The sequence below is a fragment of the Hemitrygon akajei genome, chromosome 20, assembly GCF_048418815.1.
Source record: "Hemitrygon akajei chromosome 20, sHemAka1.3, whole genome shotgun sequence".
Lineage (NCBI taxonomy): Eukaryota > Metazoa > Chordata > Chondrichthyes > Myliobatiformes > Dasyatidae > Hemitrygon > Hemitrygon akajei.
In genome coordinates, this window is record NC_133143.1 from 32,942,903 (window position 1) to 32,963,465 (window position 20,563).

The 20,563-nt window shown below is 39.3% G+C and overlaps 1 protein-coding gene across 1 annotated transcript in view; it reads right to left on the reverse strand.

The window, feature by feature from the left end:
• LOC140713932 (collagen alpha-6(VI) chain-like) overlaps positions 1-20,563 on the reverse strand; it is a 133,571-nt gene that overhangs the window by 87,828 nt on the left and 25,180 nt on the right. The window contains exons 4-10 of the mRNA XM_073024629.1: positions 18,805-19,416; positions 12,242-12,865; positions 10,128-10,691; positions 8,759-9,319; positions 7,623-8,189; positions 2,707-3,276; positions 951-1,270 (exon numbers count right to left, since the gene is read on the reverse strand). Of these exons, the coding sequence (XP_072880730.1) occupies positions 951-1,270; positions 2,707-3,276; positions 7,623-8,189; positions 8,759-9,319; positions 10,128-10,691; positions 12,242-12,865; positions 18,805-19,416 (3,818 nt within the window). The remainder of the gene's footprint in view (positions 1-950; positions 1,271-2,706; positions 3,277-7,622; positions 8,190-8,758; positions 9,320-10,127; positions 10,692-12,241; positions 12,866-18,804; positions 19,417-20,563) is intronic.

Here is a 20,563-nt window from a genome sequence, read left to right on the forward strand (position 1 = left end):
AGAATTCCATATTAGTGTTTTCCAAACCTACAGCAGTTTTTCAGATTCTAAGGAGTCTTGGAAGTTTCCAACAAAAGCATGCACTATCTCAATAGCCACTTATTTTACAATCTTAAAACAAACATCATTAAATCCAGAAAAATTATCATTCTCTGGCCCTGTTAATTCACCAAAGAATTAATTCTGAAATGTGCGATGATACAGTTTAACTCCTCTCCATTTATTAGCATTTCTGAGATGTTTGTAGTATCTTCTACCATTGGAGAATGAACAATATGTTGGTCAAACTCTTCTACTTTTTCTCTAGTCCCCATTAGTATCGCCATATGTCTATGTTTACTTTTAACTCCCTCCTTTCTTCTGTACATAAAGTCACGCCAAATGTTACTTTCTTCTATATATTCATTAGTTTGCTCAAACTGTTTATTTTTCTCCTTGATGATTTTATTTTACTCCTCCTTTACTAGAATCCAAATTTAACCTTATTTTTGGGTTTATTACTATTTTTTGCCATCTAAGATGTATTCTCCTTCCATTGAGTACATTCGTCAACTCCTCTGGTTCGCCCTGGTTTGTTCATTCTGTCCTCTCTCACCCACCCCCCTCATTTTTCACCCTCATCTGGACGTATTTTTTCAGGGAAACATATTCACTGAACAGCTGCCATTGTTCATTCATTGTTTAATCTGTTAATCTGTTTTAGCCAACTCTATCCTCAGTCCTTTGTAAGTTCCTTTATATTTGGCTCAGACCCAAGTTTCTTAATTTTAAACTAGATGATAAATCCAACCTTACTGTGATCTTTTACTTGTGATTCATTTTTTAAACCTATAAATCTTAATCCCAATAAATTATTCAACTTTACTATAGCACATGAAATGAATTAACATCAGTTGTAGCCAATGATTTCTTTTTGCAGGTATTGTCTCCCCAGACTTATCAAATGTTACCTTCACATTTCCTTCTGCTTTCAGACTAAATAGCCTCGAAAAAGATTGCAGATAATCGGCATTCAAGACCCTGTTGTCATTTTGCATTGATGTTAGTTCTTCCCTGATTTCATTGGACTTAAACTGCTTAAACTGCAAATCAAAATTCGAACTGGATCGGTGGAATCCAATCTTAGTTGTGATGCCATTGCCTGACTTGCAGCTGATGTTGTGAAGATCCATCATTCTCTCAATGATGCCACTCAGATGACTGCCATGTGATTCCAGAAATTCCACATGATTACTGAGATCTAGTCCCATAGCAATATCGATGGAGCATACTGGAAGGAAAAGAACCATTTTACAAACATGTTCCAGTGCAATCAGGTTCTCATCGTTTATTCTACTGATAGTGCCATGTATATCTAATGTCAAAAGGGAACAGTCTAGTCATTCAATTTCCAAGCAATTTAATGACAACGTTATTTTGTTTCACTGCTTAATCATGTGGAAAGGAAAGTCCCTCGCAATCAGCTTTGAGAGACCAGTGGAGATCAGACTCCCTACTAAGTTATCAGACATTTTAGACCAGCTTGAAGTCATGTGAATCTCTTTGGATGAAACATCCATCACAGAATAGGGCACAGAGCCAAGACTTCATAATGTCCTTCCACAGGACAAATTCTGCTACAACTCCATCCTTAGATTTGTGAATGATACCATCGTAATGGGCTGTAGTTCAAATAATGATGCGCTGGAGTATGGGAAGGAAATAGAGAGTTTAATAACATGGTGTCATGAAAACCAACTCTCCCTCGATGTCAGCAAAACAAAGAGCTGGTCATTGACTTCAGGAAGGGAAGCAGTGCACATGCTGTACATCAGTGGTGTTGCCGTCCAGAGCTTCAAGTTCCTGGAAGAGAACATCATCAATAACCTATCCTGGTCCCATCATGCAGTCACCATGATCAACACTTCTACTTCCTCAGGAGGCTAAAGAAATTTGTCACATCCCATCATCACTTACCAGTTTTTCTTGATGCACCTTAAAAGCATCCTACCCGCTGTATAATAGCTTGGTATAGCAACTGCATTTTGTGTTTGTTGCTTTGGATTTCTAGATTCCGAGAATTTTTTGTGTTTGAGATTCTGCCTTGTTATTATTTTACCTTGTTCTACCACAATGCACTGAGTAATGATTTAATCTTTATGAGCAGCATGTATGACAAGCTTTCTCAATGTATATCAGTAAATGAGACAATAATAAACCAATTCCATTTCCAATTTTAATTCCTGTCCCATTCTCAGAGATTATTCTACTTTTCAAACTACTCTTTCTATTCATCATTTCTGGAAGCTAATAAGTAATGCATTCGTTCTCAGGGTGCAGACTTGGCTATATTTTCTTTCTATAACTTATCAGAGGAGATAACAGACTGACATATTTCAAAAGTCATCTTAGAATCAAGCAAAAGGTGCAACTGATAGCACGACTAGAGTAAGCCCAATAAGTTCCCTTTCCTAAAGGAAATAAGTGAGCTTTTCACATTAATTTAAATATTTTATGGTTTTATTCATACCAATTTGTTATTATTTAGTTCAACCACTGGCAAGGTGTGTTTTCAAATGAGCTTGGGGGTCACATGATATCTTAACCGGTCTACACCATATTGCAAAACTGTAGAAATTTTACATATATACTCCTGACAATCTGTATACAGACAGTAATCAACACTGACCAATTAAATAAAAGGAAGAAAAAGAGCTATTCACTCACCTGATGATGGCCTTTCTGTGCAGATACTGCGGACGAACCTTTTTTTAATTTTCTCCAGGCCTTGAAAATTCTGAACCTGAAAGATGTTTGAGCTGGACCCTGAGATTTGCAGAAGTTGTCTCGGTTGTACTTTCCCTATACCCACAGCAAATACATTTATATTATCTTGTCTCAAGCGATCTGCTGGAGAACCCACTTCATCTTCTGAATCTCCATCAGTGAGCACAACCAGATTTTGGGGCTCTCCAGAGGCACTCCTACTACCTGCTTCCTTTGTGAACATGGAGACCAAATTTTGCAGGGCAAATCCAATTTTGGTACCTCCTCCCATTTGAGTTACTTGGTCAAGTTCAGCCAGCAAGGATTCCTTTGTTGAGAAATCTTTTAAGTCAGCTATTTTTTGGAACTCTGAACTGAACTGCGCCAGACCAATCTGCACTTTACTTGGGTGGATAGTAAAAATGTCAATCAGGTGTTTCAGAAATGATTTCATTCTGTCAAAATCAGTGTTACTAATACTTCCTGACCCATCCATGAGGAAAATAATGTCTGCTTTCTCGAGGACACAATCTATGAAAAAAAAAACAATTATGAATTTATCTCAGGCCACAATACTCCTTTCTTCCTTCCCCTATCTACAGCCCCCATGAAAGTGACCGATTCATGTTCTTCAAAATGGTTACATAGTTTTTGCGTTCCTTTAAAATATAAATATAGTATTCACAACAGACACATTGGTGGTAATACAATACATTGTCAGTGAAGCATTCCTTGCATTGCTAGTAAGGAAGCCATTGGAGTAGATATTGATGACATTGTTTCTGCCACCCTTAGAATATAGATTTAGTGTTCATTGCAGGCACATTAGTTTCCACAATCAATACATGAAGGTCCCAACTAGAGAGAGTGTGATACTGGATTGCCTATAAGGAAATGAGACAGGGAAAATTACAGAAGTGTGTGCAGGGGAACACTATGGATTTAGCAATCATAATTCCATCAGCTTCAAAACAAATATTCAAGAAATAAGAGAACAAGGATAGTAAGGGGCAGCACTGACCATCTTGAAGATCAGTGTATCCATCTGTGCATGGACCTGAACGAAATGAGGGAGACTTTAAATGGATTTTTTTCATCTATAAAACTCAGGCAAAATAGTAGTGAGGTTATGGACCATGTATGGATTGCAGAAGAGGAAGTGGTTGCTGTCTTGAGGAAAATTAGGCTGGATAAGGTTTCAGGACCTGACAATGTGCCCCCTAGGATCTTGTGGCAATCTGGTTTAGAAATTGCAGGGGTCCCGGAAGAGGTATTTAAAACACACTTAGCCAAAGGTGAGACGCTGGAAGACTGGAGGATAGCTAATGCTGTTACATTGTTGAAGAAAGGCTCTAAGATAAAGTTCAGAAATTATAGGCTTCATGAGCCTGATATCAGTAGTGGGTAAATTATTGGAAAGTTTTTGAAGGAGATGGATATATAAGTATTTGGATGGACAGGGCCTGATTAAGTATAATCAACATGACTTGTCATGTGGTATGTCATGTCTAACCAATCTTATAGTATTTTGAAGAATTTACCAGGAAAGTTTATGAAGTAAAGGCAGTGGGTGTTGTCTAAATGGACTTTAGCAAAGACTTTGAAAAAGTTCTGCTGGTCAAGAAAATTGGGGGTATAAAGAACAGTAAGAAGGCTATCAAAGCTTTTGGACAAGCTGGAAAAATTGGATGAAAATGGTAGATGCAATTGAATGCAGACAGGTGTGAGGTGTCGTATTTTTGGAGAACTAACTAGGGTAGGATTTATACAGCGAATGAAAGGACACTGAGGGGTGTGGTAAGACAGAGGATTCTGGGAATACAGATCCATAATTCCTTGAAAGTGGACTCACAGGTAGATATGGTTGTAAAGTGAGCTTTTGGCACATTGGCTGTCATAAATCAACCTACGGCATACAGAAGTTGGTATGTTATGTTGAAGTTGTATAAGAAGACAGAGAGACCAAATCTGGTGGATTCTGTACAGCTCTAGTCACCTACAAAAGGAAAAGGTATCAATAGGATTGAAAGAGTACAGAGAAAATTTGTTGACGGGCCTTGAGCACCTGAGATTTAGGAAAGATTGAATAAGATAGGAGTTAATTCACAGGAGTGTACAAGAATGAGGGGAGCTTAGGAGGGTTATATTCTTAACCCACTCTCTTTGTTGTCAGCCATTGATCCCTGACCCTTACATTCAGGCTTGCTGGGCATTTCAGACACAATGTGGAATATAAATGTCAAGGAGCAGATAGATCATTTAATTTGCTTTCTTTTTCCCATTCTCTACAACAATCCTGACATCTCTCCTTACCATCAGAAAGCCATTCCAATGCCCAAGAATGATTATAAATAAATGGCAATGGAGAGTATGCTTCAGAGCAAACAAACAGTCCTCACAGAAAATGCTTTGTATTCTAGTCAGCTTGATCAAAACCAGAAAAAGTTGGAAATAATCATCGCTTCAGGTTGCATTCATGGGGACAGAAATAAAAATAAAGATTCAGGTCCATGGCTTTTCATCAGAATTGGAATGCACCAGAAATGAATTCAGCATTAGGCTATAGAGACAGGGAGGAGGGGAGAAAAGGAAAAAGATGGAGAGATGGAGGCTTTAAAGGAACAGATTTGGTTGTGTCGACCGAGAGAAGGAGCAAAGGTTTGCCTGGCAGAAACATAAATCAATTAAATTTTAAATATCAGAGGAGACAGAGAAATGAACACAAATATATCGTGCTGGAAATATAAAAAACAGTAAAAAGCTGATCATCTGATTTGGTGAGTTTAGTGTGGAAGACAGAAGAAAAATAAGCAAGTTTTCAAGAATTCAGGTCAAAGTGGGAGAAAGAATACTTCAAGGTTGCAACAGAGCATATTACCAAAGTATAATAAATAATTTGTAAGATTAATGAGTCTAAAATATAGTAAAAAAAAAGTGATAAGATAGCATGTCTGTTGCCTTTCTGCTCATTGGCAACTCTGCCTTCACAACAGTTGGCCTGGATGTCCTCAGAGATCCTTGGCACTGATCACAATTCCAGCTGAAGAAGTCCAATAAGCCTGCGAACTGCTCGATCTTACAGAATGAAAGAGCCCAAGCTTATTACTTAATCTTGTATATTAGTCAGATATAAATTCTAAACCTAATCACTTTCCTTAATGAGAGATACATAAGCAAGTAGGCATGTAGCCATCCAGGAGTGTCTTAAAAGACCCTATTGTATCCACCTCCACCACCGTTGCTGGCAGCCCATTCCACGTACTCACCACTCTCTGAGTAAAAAACTTACCCCAACATCTCCTCTGTACTTACTCCTCAACACCTTAAACCTGTGTCCTCTTATGGCAACCATTTCAGCCCTGGGAAGAAGCCTCTGACTATCCACACAATCAATGCCTCTCATCATCTTATACACCTCTATCAGGCCACCTCTCATCCTACTTTGCTCCAAGGAGAAAAGGTCGAGTTCACTCAACCTATTCTCATGTCATGCCCCACAATCCAGGCAACATCCTTGTAGATCTCCTCTGTACCCTTTCTTTGGCTTCCACATCCTTCCTATAGTTAGGCAACCAAAACTGAGCACAGTACTCCAAGTGGGGTCTGACAGGGTTCCTATATAGCTGCAACATTACCTCTCGGTTCCTAAATTTAATTCCATGATTGATGAATCCACTGTACAGCTTCTTAACCACAGAGTCAACCTGTGCGGCTGCTTTGAGCATCCTATGCACTCAGACCCCAAAATCTCTCTGATCCTTCACACTGCCAAGAGTCTCACCATTAATACTATATTCTGCCATATATTTGACCTACCAAAATGAACCACTTCACACTTAGCTGGGTTGAACTCCACCTGCCACTTCTCAGCCCAGTTTTACATCCTATCAATGTCCCGCTGTAACCTCTGACAGCCCTCCACACTAACCACAACACCTGCAACCTTTGTGTCATCAGCAGACTTACTAACCCATCCCTCCACTTCCTCATCCAGGTCACTTATAAATATCATGAAGAGTAAGGGTCCCAGAACACCTTCCTGAGGCACCCCACTGGTGACTGACCACCATGCAGAATATGACCCATCTACAGCCACTCTTTGCCTTCTGTGGGCAAGCCAGTTCTGGATCCACAAAGCAATGTCCCCTTGGACCCCATGCCTCCTTATTTTCTCAATAAGCCTTGCATGGGGTACCTTATCAAATGCCTTGCTGAAATCCATATACACTACACCTACTGCTCTTCCTTCATCAATGTGTTTAGTCACATCGTCAAAAAATTCAATCAGGCTTGTAAGGCACAACCTGCCTTTGACAAAGCCATGCTGACTATTCTTAATCATATTATGCCTCTCCAAATGTTCATAAATCCTGTCTCAGGATCTTCTCCATCAACTTACCAACCACTGAAGTAAGACTCACAGGTCTATAATTTCTTGGGCTATCTCTACTCCCTTTCTTGTATAATGCAACAGCATCCATAACCCTCCAATCCTCTAAAAAAGAACTTCATCTAATCATATCACAATGGTTTATATCTGCATGTTTTAAGGCCTCCTAGACCACATGAATCAAAACTTTATAATTTACTTACCTTCCTAATTAATATGCATGGTCATTATGAGGACTGTGAACAGACAACTCCATTTTAAGTAAAAAGATCTGTTTACATGAGGTAAATTTATAAACTTCACTTCTGACTCAAAGGTAACCAAGATGGTATTGGGCTAACATCACCACCCCACATCCATCCCTCAGCTCCCCATCCTCCAACAGCAATGTCAATATAAAATGCAGGGCACTCCCAGGTTAGTAACTACATTATAACTAGTCACACACTGTTTTTGTTCAACTCAAAGGTACATATATACACATTACCTGGATTAGTTTTACTACAAATCAACTGAGATGTATTTTTAATTACATCAACCATGTTGTCAAATCTTTGCATATTGAAACGTTTTTTATCAACATCTAGTATTCCCACCAGCACTTCTTCTTTGCCACTGGATGGACTCACGGTGATGACAGTCGCTTCACTCTGTCCAATGTCTGCCTCTAATGATCGTTGCAAAGAATCTATGCCTTTCCTGTTAGTCATCACTGTGATGAACTGTGAGTCTCCTTTTAGGCTTCGGCTTCCATTTGCTAAAAGCTCTTTTGCCAGCTTAAGATCAGGTGTAATATCGACAGCTTCTGCTGCTAAGTTCATTTTGTTTATGGCTTCGCTGATCTCTGTTTTGCTCATAGATTGACTCAGCTGGAATTGGATATTAGGTGCATCACTGTACAGAATGGCACCAAACTGCACATTGCTGGAAGAAACAACTGAATTGTTCACCATATTTAACATGAAAATTTTCATCTGCTTGAACTCATCTGGCTCTGTGTTAATGGATCCATCAATTACAAAAACAATGTCTGCTTCATCTGTTCTCAGACAGGCTGCAGGAGAGAAGGAAAAAGACATTTACCTCATGTGGAATACCCATATTCTGAAACTGTTAGGATGCCAGAAAACTTGCAATTGGAACTTAGTGCCAGGTCACTTGAGAAAGGGACTGTACAAATAAAAGGTGTCCCTTGGTTTGACCCACATGGTTGGAACTATGGGCAATATTATAAGCATTCAGCGTTCAATAGCATCAGACAGCTGAGGGTGATAGAAATCAAAGCGCAAAGGATCTTCCCCAACTCACAGAGTTATCCACTATAGAATTACTCCAAATACATTTCCAACAGTGTCTATTTAAGTCCCTGACAATTAACAACTCCTTTACATCAGGGGTTCCCAACATGCGTTCCATGGACCACTTGCTTTATTGATATTGGTTCAGGGCATAAAAAAGTTTGGGAGCACCTGCTTTACATCTATTTTATGATCAAATCATGCCAAATGTTTTGAGTTTTGGCCACAAATTAACAAGCTAGTTAATCTTCCTCTAATTAAAGAAGGATTATTTTAAAATTTATCTTTTCTTTGTCATTCCATAAGAATAATTCAATGTTCTTACTGTCAACGTGACTGCAGATTTCCCAGTATATTTTTTGGTCCAGATCTTCAAGTTGAGTGAAGTCTTCAACATAATGAACTTTATCTTGAGATCCTCCAATTTCCAGAAGCTGACTTACGTTGGCTTTCGATACACCCACGGCAAACACTATGATTTCTTCATTCCTGATGGATGTTGCTGGGCCCAGGACCTCATCCTGTGCCTCTCCATCAGTGATTACTATGAGATATTGTGGGATTCCAGGCCGACCACCTTTAGACTGGGCAAAGTACTCCTCTGTAAAGCTCAGGGCAGAGCCAGTCATAGTCCCTCCTCCTATTTGCCGCACTGCAGTAATTGCCTTGCGTATATCATCTTGAGATGAATATCTACCAAGATTAAACTCTAGACGGGAGTCTTCAGCATATTGTATTAGACCCATGTGCACATTCTCTGGACCAATAGTGGTCCTGTTCACAAAGCTATGCATAAACTCTTTCATTTTCTGAAAATCAGTGGGACTTATGCTTCCTGATCCATCGATTAGGAAAATGATGTCACTCTTCCCCATCTTGCTGCAGGCTGTGAGAGAAAAGCCATTGTTATTCTGAGAATCTTGTTCTTTGTTCATGTTCTCCCATCCTAGCAAGTGCACTGTACAATCATAATGCAATTATTGCAAATCATTTCAAACTATCTCTATGCATATGACTAGACCAGATCCAGCCGTATGACGAGCAAACTTGTAGTGGGACAGAAATTGAGAATCATAGTCTTTTTTCTTCTATTAACAGTTTGCAAAACCTGAGCTTGAAGTGAATGATTTTGCAATGTGTCATCCTTAATACATCAGCAGTGCCAGGGGCCATTGCTTTCCACCCTTATTCTATGGGTTTGGAGGTGGCTGATGAGCTGAAAATGGGAACCACAGACCAAAGGTTTTCGATTAGGCAAATAGGTGAATTGTTTGATATACTTCGCTCTACCTATCCACTTAATATAATTGCTCAACACCAAATATTTTCTCGGATCCCAACAACCTTATTGTTACTCTGACTTTTATGTTCTTTAGTAATGTACTGTATAAATGGAAAAACAGAAGAAGATTATCAGCTATTTAGTAAAAGTAATGATCCAGATTGATGCAGAAAGAGGAATGTCAGGGCCAGAACTCAGTACTCAGTTTTATCCTTAGTAAGGATCAATAGTCAATTATAAATCCTCCTCTTTCTTTACAAATACTATTGTTCATTGGGCCCTCTTATGCAATTTTACAGCCATAACTTGTTCTATTTCTCATAGTAAACATAACAGAGTTACCAGGGAACAATAAAGCTAACAGAAGAATTCTCAGTCACCATTTAGAAGTGTTTTCGAATCCAATGCTTACCTTCCTGTGAACAGATTGCCCGCACAATGTTATTCTTTATCTCCTTCAATGCATCAAAGTTAGTGACATAGTAAACTCTTTCTTCAGTTCCTCCTGCAACCTGTTTAAGTTCTTCATTACTTGTATTCCCTACTCCTACTGCATAACAGATTATTCCCTGCTGTTCCAGATCTCTTGTGGGTTCTTCTACTTTATCATCTGCCTTTCCATCGGTGAGAGTGATCAGGACCTGGTGCACTTCATGTTTACGGCTTTCCTTTGCTTCGCTGAAGAGACCTTTCATGTAACTTAATGCACGGCCTGTCCAAGTTGTTTTCCTAATTTGAGAAATTCTTTTAACTGCTTCCTCCAAACTAGTTTTATTGGTATATTCAGTGACTGTAAATTCAGTTTGTGGATCCTTTGAATACTGGACAACCCCAATGCGAACCTGATTTGCACCAATAGTAAAAGCTTTAATAACCGTGATCAGGAATTTTTTTACTTCTATGAAGCTCTCTGGTGAAATGCTGGACGACCCATCAACCAGAAAGTAAATATCAGCTTCTTCAGTTTTAGTACAGGCTGAAAAAGAAGAATTGCTTTAGGTACTGAAGAACAATAAGAACACACACCAAAGTTGGGATGCTTACAGAGACAATGGCATTGAACATCCGATATTGAGTATCAGTTGGTAAATATATTAGCTCTGCAATGAATAGCAGTTGGCCACTCAAGCATTATACTTAAATGCACAACTATGTACTTTACCCAGGTATTTTCATCTTTTTTCTTCAGATTTGTCAGTTTACATTTTGAAGGCAACCATTGAATTTCAATCCACCTTGCTAGACCATTTCTTTCCAAATATTAACTAGGTGTTGCATAATTACTTTTCTGATGTGGGGTACAAATAAATATTAAAAACCTAGCACTGACTGACACAAGTAAGAGCAATTACAAACTAACATACCTCACTGCATACTGAACAAAATCAGAGGAACAATGCACACTTTTAGCTGACAGTTTGAGAGATAATAACAGTGAGTTCCTCTTCATTGGTCAAGGGCTAGTACATCTGACCTTTTCATCTGTCAGTTGAGAACACTGTGTCCAGGGTTGAAAGGCAAGATCTTATTGGTGATTCCTCCCTTCTCTTGGATCCAACATAAAGTAGTATTAGCAGAATGGATCAGGCTATGAAGAATTCATTACCCTTTAATCCAAGTTTCTATCTATTCATTTATGAGATGCAGATAAATCTGGCAAGCTCAGCATTTAGCATCCATCTCAAATTGTCCTTATAACTCGGTAGCTAACCAGGCTAATTCAATGGCAATTAATTTTCAATCATATTAATAAGTCAGAGTTCACATATTGGCAGGGATAATAGTGAAACTATAATATTTATCTCCCTCTCTCCCTCCCTCCCTCCTATTCGGGACTTTAATTGAATTGTCAGTTACTTACAATCACTACCAGACTGGCAGTTAAAGGACTATTCCATATAAACTTAGACTGACAACATGCAATATTCAGGGAGGATTACTCTGCTTGTTTTGTGTTGTTTTTCTGATGAAATATTACATGAAGTCTCGCTCGCCTCCATTAGATGGATAAGAAGGTCTCATGGTACTACTTAGGAATTTTTTTCTGATGTTCCAATCAATGTCATCTTAAAAATATAGGTTACCCAGGCATTATCATAGTCGTGCTTGTGACAGTACTCTTTGCATAACTTAGCTTCTACATTTCCTGCCTTGCAACTCTTCCAATGTACTACATTTCCTATAAAAATTTTGACAGGCACTACAAGAATGATACTTCAAAATGTGGAGTGATTAATATTAAATTTATATAGGATATACAGTTTTTAAACTAAGGCATAAAGGGTTAAATCAAACTCCAATAACTAGGACCATTGCAAACTAGAGAATTTAAAATACTTGAACATTTTGTTAAAACTAAACAATAATAATTAGACAGAAGGGATTAAAAGATATATTGAACAATTAAAAACTGAACTCTACCCTTGAATAAGTTTTATGTTAGATCGAATGTGCAATCAATAACAATAATTATCAGACTGGTTATGGCACAAAATTCATAGAAAATTTACAACATCTTCTTCAAACCTTCTTTAATGATGTCCTCTTCGACAGCTGTCCCTGAGGTTTGAGAGATAACCTCTATGCAAATCCTATTCTGCAAGATGTCTGCGGCAGGTGACAGCATGAGGAAATCCTCTAATCTTAAAACATATTGTTTTGGTGGATATGAAGCAATTTTCTCCAGCTCGTTTTCGGTGACATTCCCAATGCCCAAGGCAAAAATATTAACACCATTACGACGCAGTGAGATTGCACTGTCCGCATCCTCAGTCTGGAATTCACCACCAGTGATCAAAAACAAAATTTGGGGGATCCCTTTCCTGACACGACTGCCAGCCTGTGTCGTAAAATAATTTTCCCTTACAAAGTGAAGGGCAGCGCTGGTCTTTCTTCCTCTTCCCCCTCTATAGGGCATTGATCTTACATGATCCAAGATGTCACTCTTGGTGTGATAGGTTGTTAGTTTAAACTCTTCTTTTGGTAAGACACTGTACTGAGCCAAACCAACACGGACACGGTCAGCTGTCACATCCAGTGTATTGATTAGGCCTTGTAGAAAACCACGGATTAGCTGAAAGTTGGTGACTCCAATGTTGTCAGATGTGTCTACCAAGAAGACGACATCAGCAATTGAAGCAGTCGTGCATGCTGTGAGGAAACAAAACATTGTTCAGGTCAAGAATGATTAAACATGTGCAGAAGTAAATTAACAGCAATTTGTCACTGACATTGCTTTGGTGGTGACTTCATTAAAGTGAAGGGGAGTTCTCTGTGGCTCTCTGATCAATATTTATCTCTCAAGCAAATTTGTTATTACAGTTTATCTGCTCATTATCTCATTTTGTTGTGAGAAATTTGCTATGAACAAATTGGCTTTTGATTTTCACAGGAGCAACCAAACTTTGAAAAGCACTTAACTGGCTCTAAGCTGTAGCAGCATTGTAAGTAAACCTTTATTCATTCTAGTTTTGTCATTCAAATAAAAGATAAAATGATGAGAACTGGTTGCATTGTTTATGCTAGCATTACTTCAACTTCTGATGAATATTCCAATTAACACTTAAAATGACTAAGTTATTTGTTGCGACAGTGGAAACCTTTCCCTTGAACAAGGGAGTGGAACAAATGGGAATATTTTTACAGATGATGTCACAAAGCAGTTCTTCAAAGAATAAGTATTGGAAATCTAAAATGTTCTTTCTTCACAAAACTGTTGATGCTAGGTCAAATAACATTGAGAACATTGATTGATAGCTTTGTGTTAAGTAATGGTTTTGGAGGCTATGAGTTCATGTTGTGTCAACAGGCAATGTGGTACAGTTCAGACAAGATATAAATGAAGCGAAGACAAAGTTCAATTGTCTGAATTACCTCTGTTTAATATCTGAAAGCTCCAATTCATCATCAAAACACAAGTTTAGCACAGCATAATATCAGCAATATACTAAACTACAAAGTGTAAGTGTAGAACCTTCTTTCTGTTTTGTCCTTAATTAAATTTAATGAAGATTATCTTTCATACAATCATTTCAAAATAAGGGATTTTCTTCATTAGTATCAAAAATTTTCACTTTAATGTCATCATACCATAAGACATACTATAAGAGCAGAAATAGGCCATTTGGCCCATCGAGTCTGCTGAAGCATTCCATCATGGTTGATCTATTATCCCTCTCAACCCTATTTTCCTGCTTTCTCCCTGTAACTTTTCACACCCTCATTAATCAAATAGCTATCAATCTTCACCTTAAATACACACAATGACTTGGCCAGCACAGCCATTTGTGGCAATGAATTCCATAGATTTACTAAAGAAATGTTTCCTCATTTCTGCTCTAAATGGAAGTCCCTCAGTTCTAAGGCTGTGCCCTCTGATCCTAGACTGCCCCACTGTAGAAAACATCCTCTCCACTTTATCCACACCTTTCAATATTTGATGGGCTGTAATGAGATCCCTCCTCATTTTTCTAAACTTCAACGAGTGCAGAACCAGAGCTATCAAATATTCCTCCTATGTTAATCCTTTCATACCCGAGATAATTCTAGTGAACCCCCTCTGGATCCTTTCCAATGCCAGCACATCTTTTCTCGGATAAGGGACCCAAAACTACTAACAATATTCCAAGTGCAGTCGGACCAATGTCTTATAAAGCCAAAGAATTAGATCAAAGAATTCCAGCAGATTGGTCAGCTAAGATTTCCCCTGCAGAAAACCATGCTGACTTTGGCCTATTTTATCATGTGCCTCCAAATACCAGAAAATCTCATCCTTAATAGTTGATGTCTTTCCAGTCCCTGAAGTCAGGCTAACTGGCCTATAATTTCCTTTTTTCTGCCTTTTTATTCTTCATGTTCTGTTCAGATTCTGACTCACTGTAATGTCTCCTGGTGAAATTCGCTCTTTGCGAGTCTGAAACATTATATACTTTGTCTTTCTCCTTTAGTCATATTTTTTTTAAGTTTTTTAAAATTGTGAATTCTGTCAGTCAAAAATAAGAACAGGCTGCATATGTGGGAAGAAAAACAAGGTTAGCATTTTGGGTCAAAGACAGCTTTGCAAAGTTTAGAAGCTGTGTTCTGCTAACTTGTAACCTCTCTCTGATTCTATGATACTCAACAGAGTAGTTGACCTCTGTTAGAAAGTGCAGAAGCTACAAACCTGACAAGCTGACTAGCAGTTTGTGGCAATCATGAATTATCCTATACCAACACCCTCAAAGAACTAACCATCTTGACCTGGATAACTTGATAGGGAAGGAGAAAATACTAAAACAAGGATGGTTGATATACTGTATCATTCTTCTTTTCAAGTGAACACTGGATATTGTCGAATAACGCAAGAAGAGTTGACAAAGTGGAGCTATTTTTTATTTGAGGAACTGAACAAGCAGCCAGCAGCATGTTAGGTCAATGATGTAATATCCAGAAATATTCTTCCTAAAAATGATAGACATCTAAAGTGCATTTTCTACTCAAAGCTGTTGATACTGACAATGGGAACACATTGATTGACAGCTTTATGTTAAGTAATGATTTCAGATGTGTAAAGGTTAATGTGGTTCATTTCATGATATAACTGACTGGAAGACCAGGCTCAATTGGTAGAATGAACTCTATTTAACATTGAACATGCTACCCGAAGGAGCCTGGACTTCTCATCGTGCATCTTGGAACCCATCCAATGAGGCAAATGTTGCTGCAATTCACAGATGCACACTGGTGCTCATCGCCAACCTATCAGGAACTCAGCCTGTACATCTTAAAGTAGGACTTCACAAAACTTATTCAGAACAATCCATAAATGGCAACCTTTAACTTCCTAAATCTATAACTATAGGAATAGGAAGCAGGCACGAAGTTTTAAGCCCCAGGAAAAAGTACATACATTTCAACAAGAGGCAAAATATTGAGGTAAATTTAAGGTGAATATGCAGAAGCTATCTGATTATCTTTACAACAAGAAAGGGAAGCAACAGATCACCATTTTCATTTCCCATTAATACCAGACAGTTAGAGTGAAGACACCTTTATAATCAGCTCTTGACAAAGTAATGTTTAAAAATATTTGTGCCAGGACGGGATAAACACACCCGGGGAGACCTGAAGACCAAAGGACCATTAGGAGCAGAATAGGGCCATTCAGCCCATTGAGTCTACTGCACTATTCTATCATGCTGATCCCAGATCCCTGTCAATGCCATGCACCTGCCTTCTCAACATAATCTTTAGATGCTTTGACCGATCAGGAAATGATCAACTTCCGTCTTAAATATACACACAGACTTGGCCTCCACCACAGTCTGTGGCAGAGCATTCCACAGATTCACTAATCTCCAGCTCAAAAATATTCCACCATACCTCTGTTCTAAAAGGTCACCCTCAATTTTGAGGCTGTGCCCTCAAGTTCTGGATACCCCCACCATAGGAAACATTCTCTCCACATCCACCCTATCTAGTCCTTTCAACGTTCAGTAAGCTCCCATGAGATCCCCTGCATCCTTCTAAATCCTAATGAGTACAGGCACAAAGCTGCCAAACACTCCTCATGTGCTAAACCCTTCATTCCTAGAATCATCTTTATGCACGTCCTCTGGACTCTCTCCAACGCCAACACAGCTTTTCTGAGATATGGGGCACAAAACTGTTGGCAACACAAGTACGGCCTGACTAGTGCCTTATAAAGGCTCCGCATTATCTCCTAGCTTTTATATTCTACTCCCCTGGAAATAATGCCACATTACATTTGCCATCTTTACCACAGACTCAACCTGTATATAGGGTGGATATAGAGTGCGAAATGAGAAGCTGCTACGTGCTTGTTCTTGCAGAAACATGACACCAGCACAACATCCCATGCATCATCAGTCTTCAAGCCATGATACTTAGGGCTTGGGCATGGTTACGTAGCACAATGTTTTACAGTACCCAGGCTAAAATCCTACCACTGACTGTAAGGAGTCTCTATGTTCTTCCCGTGATAGTGTACGTTTCCTCCAGGTGATCTGATTTACTCCCACAGTGCAAAGATGTACAGGTTGGGGCTAGGATTAAATCGGGGGTTGCTGGCCAACATCACTCAGAGGGCCAGAAGAGGCTGTTCCGCACCGCATCTCAATAAATAAATATACTTTAGCGACTGCATCTGTTTATGTTATTGTAAATATCTGCATTATATGTGCGTCTGACTGTACATACTTTGTTTTGTATCTAACCATGGAGGAACACTGTTTTGTTCAGCTACTGTACCTATAGAAGGTATTCACCACCCCACCCCACCCCATGGATGTTTTCATGTTTTATTGTTTTACAACATTGAATCACATCGCTACATGGAGCTCAGAAAAATACAGGGCTATTGGTAACCCTAGGTAATTTCTAAAGTAAGGACATGTTCAGCACAGCTTTGTGGGCCGAAGGGCTTGTATTGTTCTGTAGCCTTTCTATGTTCTATGTTTCACAGTGGATTTAATTTGGATTTTTTGACACTGATCAACAGAAGAAAAGACCCTTTCCAGTCAAAGTCAAATCAGATCTCTACAGTGTGATCAGAATTATTTACCAATATAAAACACAAAATGATTGATTTCATAAGTATTCACCCCCTTCATGTCAGTATTTAATAGATGCACCTTGGGCAGCAATTACAACCTGGAGTCTGTGTGGACAGGTCTCTATCAGCTTTGCACATCTGGACACTGCAACTTTTCCCAATTCCTCTTTACAAAACTGCTCAAGCTCTGTCAGATTGCATGGGGATTGTGAATAAACAGAACTTTCAAGTCCAACAACAAATTCTTAGTTGGATTGAGGTCTGGGCTCTGAATGGTCCATTCTAGGACATTAACTTTGTTCTTTTTTAAGCCATTCTTCTGTAGCTATTTCTTTATGCCAAGGGTTATTGTCTTGCTGGAAAACAAATCTTCTCTCAAGTCGCAGTTCTCTTGCAGACTGCAAGCGGTTTTCCGCCAGGATTTCCCTGTATTTTGCTGCATTCAGTTTACCCTCTATCTACACAAACATTCCAGGACCTGCTGCAGTGAAGCATCCCCAGAGTATGATACAGCCATTACCATGCTTCTTTGTAGGGTTAGTGTTTTTGATGAAGTGTGTTGTTTGGCTTACATCAAACAGTGTTCAGTCTGGTGGCCAGAAAGCTCAATTTTGGGTTCATCATACCACAGAATCTTCTTCCAGCTGACATCAGTCTCCCACATGCCTTCTGGCAAACTCTAGCCAAGATTTCATGAGAATTCTTTTTCAACAGTGACTTTCTCTTTGCCACTTTCCCACAGAGCTGTGACTGGTGAAGCATCTGAGCAACTGTTGTATGCACAGTCTCTCTAACATCAGCCAGTGAAGCTTGGAACTTCTCCAAAGTTGTCATAGGTCTCTTGATGGCCTCTCTCATGAGTCCCCTTCTTGCACAGTCACTCAGTTTTTGATGATGGCCTGCTCTGAGCAGATTTACAGCTGTGCCATATTCTTTCCATTTCTTCATGATTGATTTAAACTAGACTCCAATGGGTATTCAGTGACTTGTAAATCTCCTGACTTGTGCTTTTCAATAACTTTTTTGTGGAGTTGCTTGGCGTGTTCTTTCGCCTTCATGCTGTAGTTTTTGCCAGGATACTGAATCACCAGCAGATGGACCTTCCAGATACAGGTGTATTTTTACTGCAGTCATTTGGAACATCTTGAATGCACACAGGTTTCAAAAACTGGATCTCCATTTAACTAATTAAGTGATCTCTAAAACCAATTTGCTGTACCAGTGATGATTTGCTGTGTCATATTAAAGGGGGGGGGGTGGTGAATACTTAAGCAATCAATTATTTTGTGCTTTATATTTGTAATTAATTTAGATCATCTTGTAGAGATCTGTTTTCACTTTGACATGAAATAATCGTTTTCTGTTAATCAGTGTCAAAAAAGCCAAACTAAATCCACTGTGATTCAATGTTGTAAAACAAAAGAACATGAAAACATTCAAAGGGGGTGAATACTTTTAATAGGCACTGTGTATTCATATGTTTGTTCAATAACAATTAAATTTGAACTTGATGAATGCCAAAAGAAACCAACAATACCTGCTGATCTTTCATATATTTTGTATAGATATTCCTGTTTTATTATCAGCTTGATTGCATTGTATATTTTGCTTGGTAACTGAGCAAATACTCCAAAATCATCACTCTGGAAAATAAATTCAGGAGGGGCTATTTTCTCCAGCTCAGTCTGGTTAGCATTCTTCACACCAACGGCAATAGCCTTCACCCCTTGTTTTCTTATCTCCCTGGCAGCTGCAGTGACATCATCCAGTGAAGGTGCCGAAGTAAATATTATAGCAATCTGAGGAACTCCTTGAGCTCGTCGACTTCCAGCAGACACTCTGAAGAAACCCTTGTTCAGAACATCAATGGCATTGCCCATTGCTGGCTCAAGTCGTCCCTGATATACAAAATTACTGGGATTCTTTATGTAACGTGTCACTTGAGCATTTGTTTGGAAGGCACTCAGTAAGAATTCTGTATAGAAACTAGTACTGTACTGAGCAAGACCAACTTGGAACTTGTCTGCCCCAATCTCAAGTTGAGAAACAACATTCAAAATGGCTTTTTGGATCCGTTGAAATCCTGCAGACCCCATCTTCAGAGAACTATCAACTAGAAAAACGACATCAGCATAATCCACAGCATAGGCTGTAAAGGAAATAAAATGATAGATTAGTTCAAAGAGCAAATCTAGAGAACTGTGAAATCCCAACCATCAAAATAGTTCCCCTGGTAATACATCATGGCAAAAATGCGAACTTCATTGCTGTATGTAGGAAGGACCAGAGTAAGGAAAGGCCATAGAAAGCAGAGTGGAGAATAGAGGTGAAAAAAAAACTGATGGAATAATAGAAGTGATTAAATGGAGGGATAGAGAATGTGATCAAATGGAGGGGTAGTAGATGTGATTGAAAGGAGGGATAGTGGATGCGACTGAATGGAAGAAATGTGGATGCAATCGAATGGAGGAGATGTGGATGCGATGGAATGGAGGGATAATGGATGAGACCAAATGGAGGGATAGTGATATGATCGAATGGAAGGATATTGATATGATTGATTGAAAGGAAGGATAGTGAATGTGATTGAATGGAGGGATAGTGAAATGTTTGAATGGAGCGATGGTGAATGTGATCGAAAGGAAGGATTGTGGTCGAGATCGAAAGGAGGGGTGCTGGTCGAGATCAAAAGGAGGGGTGCTGGACGTGATCGAAAGGAGGGGTGCTGGACGTGATCAAAAGGAAGGATTGTGGTCAAGATCGAAAGGAGGGGTGCTGGACGTGATCGAAAGGAGGGGTGCTGGACGTGATCGAAAGGAAGGATTGTGGTCGAGATCGAAAGGAGGGGTGCTGGACGAGATTGAAAGGAAGGATTGTGGTCGAGATCGAAAGGAGGGGTGCTGGACGAGATTGAAAGGAAGGATTGTGGTCGAGATTGAAAGGAAGGATTGTGGTCGAGATCGAAAGGAGGGGTGCTGGACGAGATTGAAAGGAAGGATTGTGGTAGAGATCGAAAGGAGGGGTGCTGGACGAGATTGAAAGGAAGGATTGTGGTCGAGATCGAAAGGAGGGGTGCTGGACGAGATTGAAAGGAAGGATTGTGGTCGAGATCGAAAGGAGGGGTGCTGGACGAGATTGAAAGGAAGGATTGTGGTCGAGATCGAAAGGAGGGTTGCTGGACGAGATTGAAAGGAAGGATTGTGGTCGAGATCGAAAGGAGGGGTGCTGGACGAGATTGTAAGGAAGGATTGTGGTCGAGATCGAAAGGAGGGGTGCTGGACGAGATTGAAAGGAAG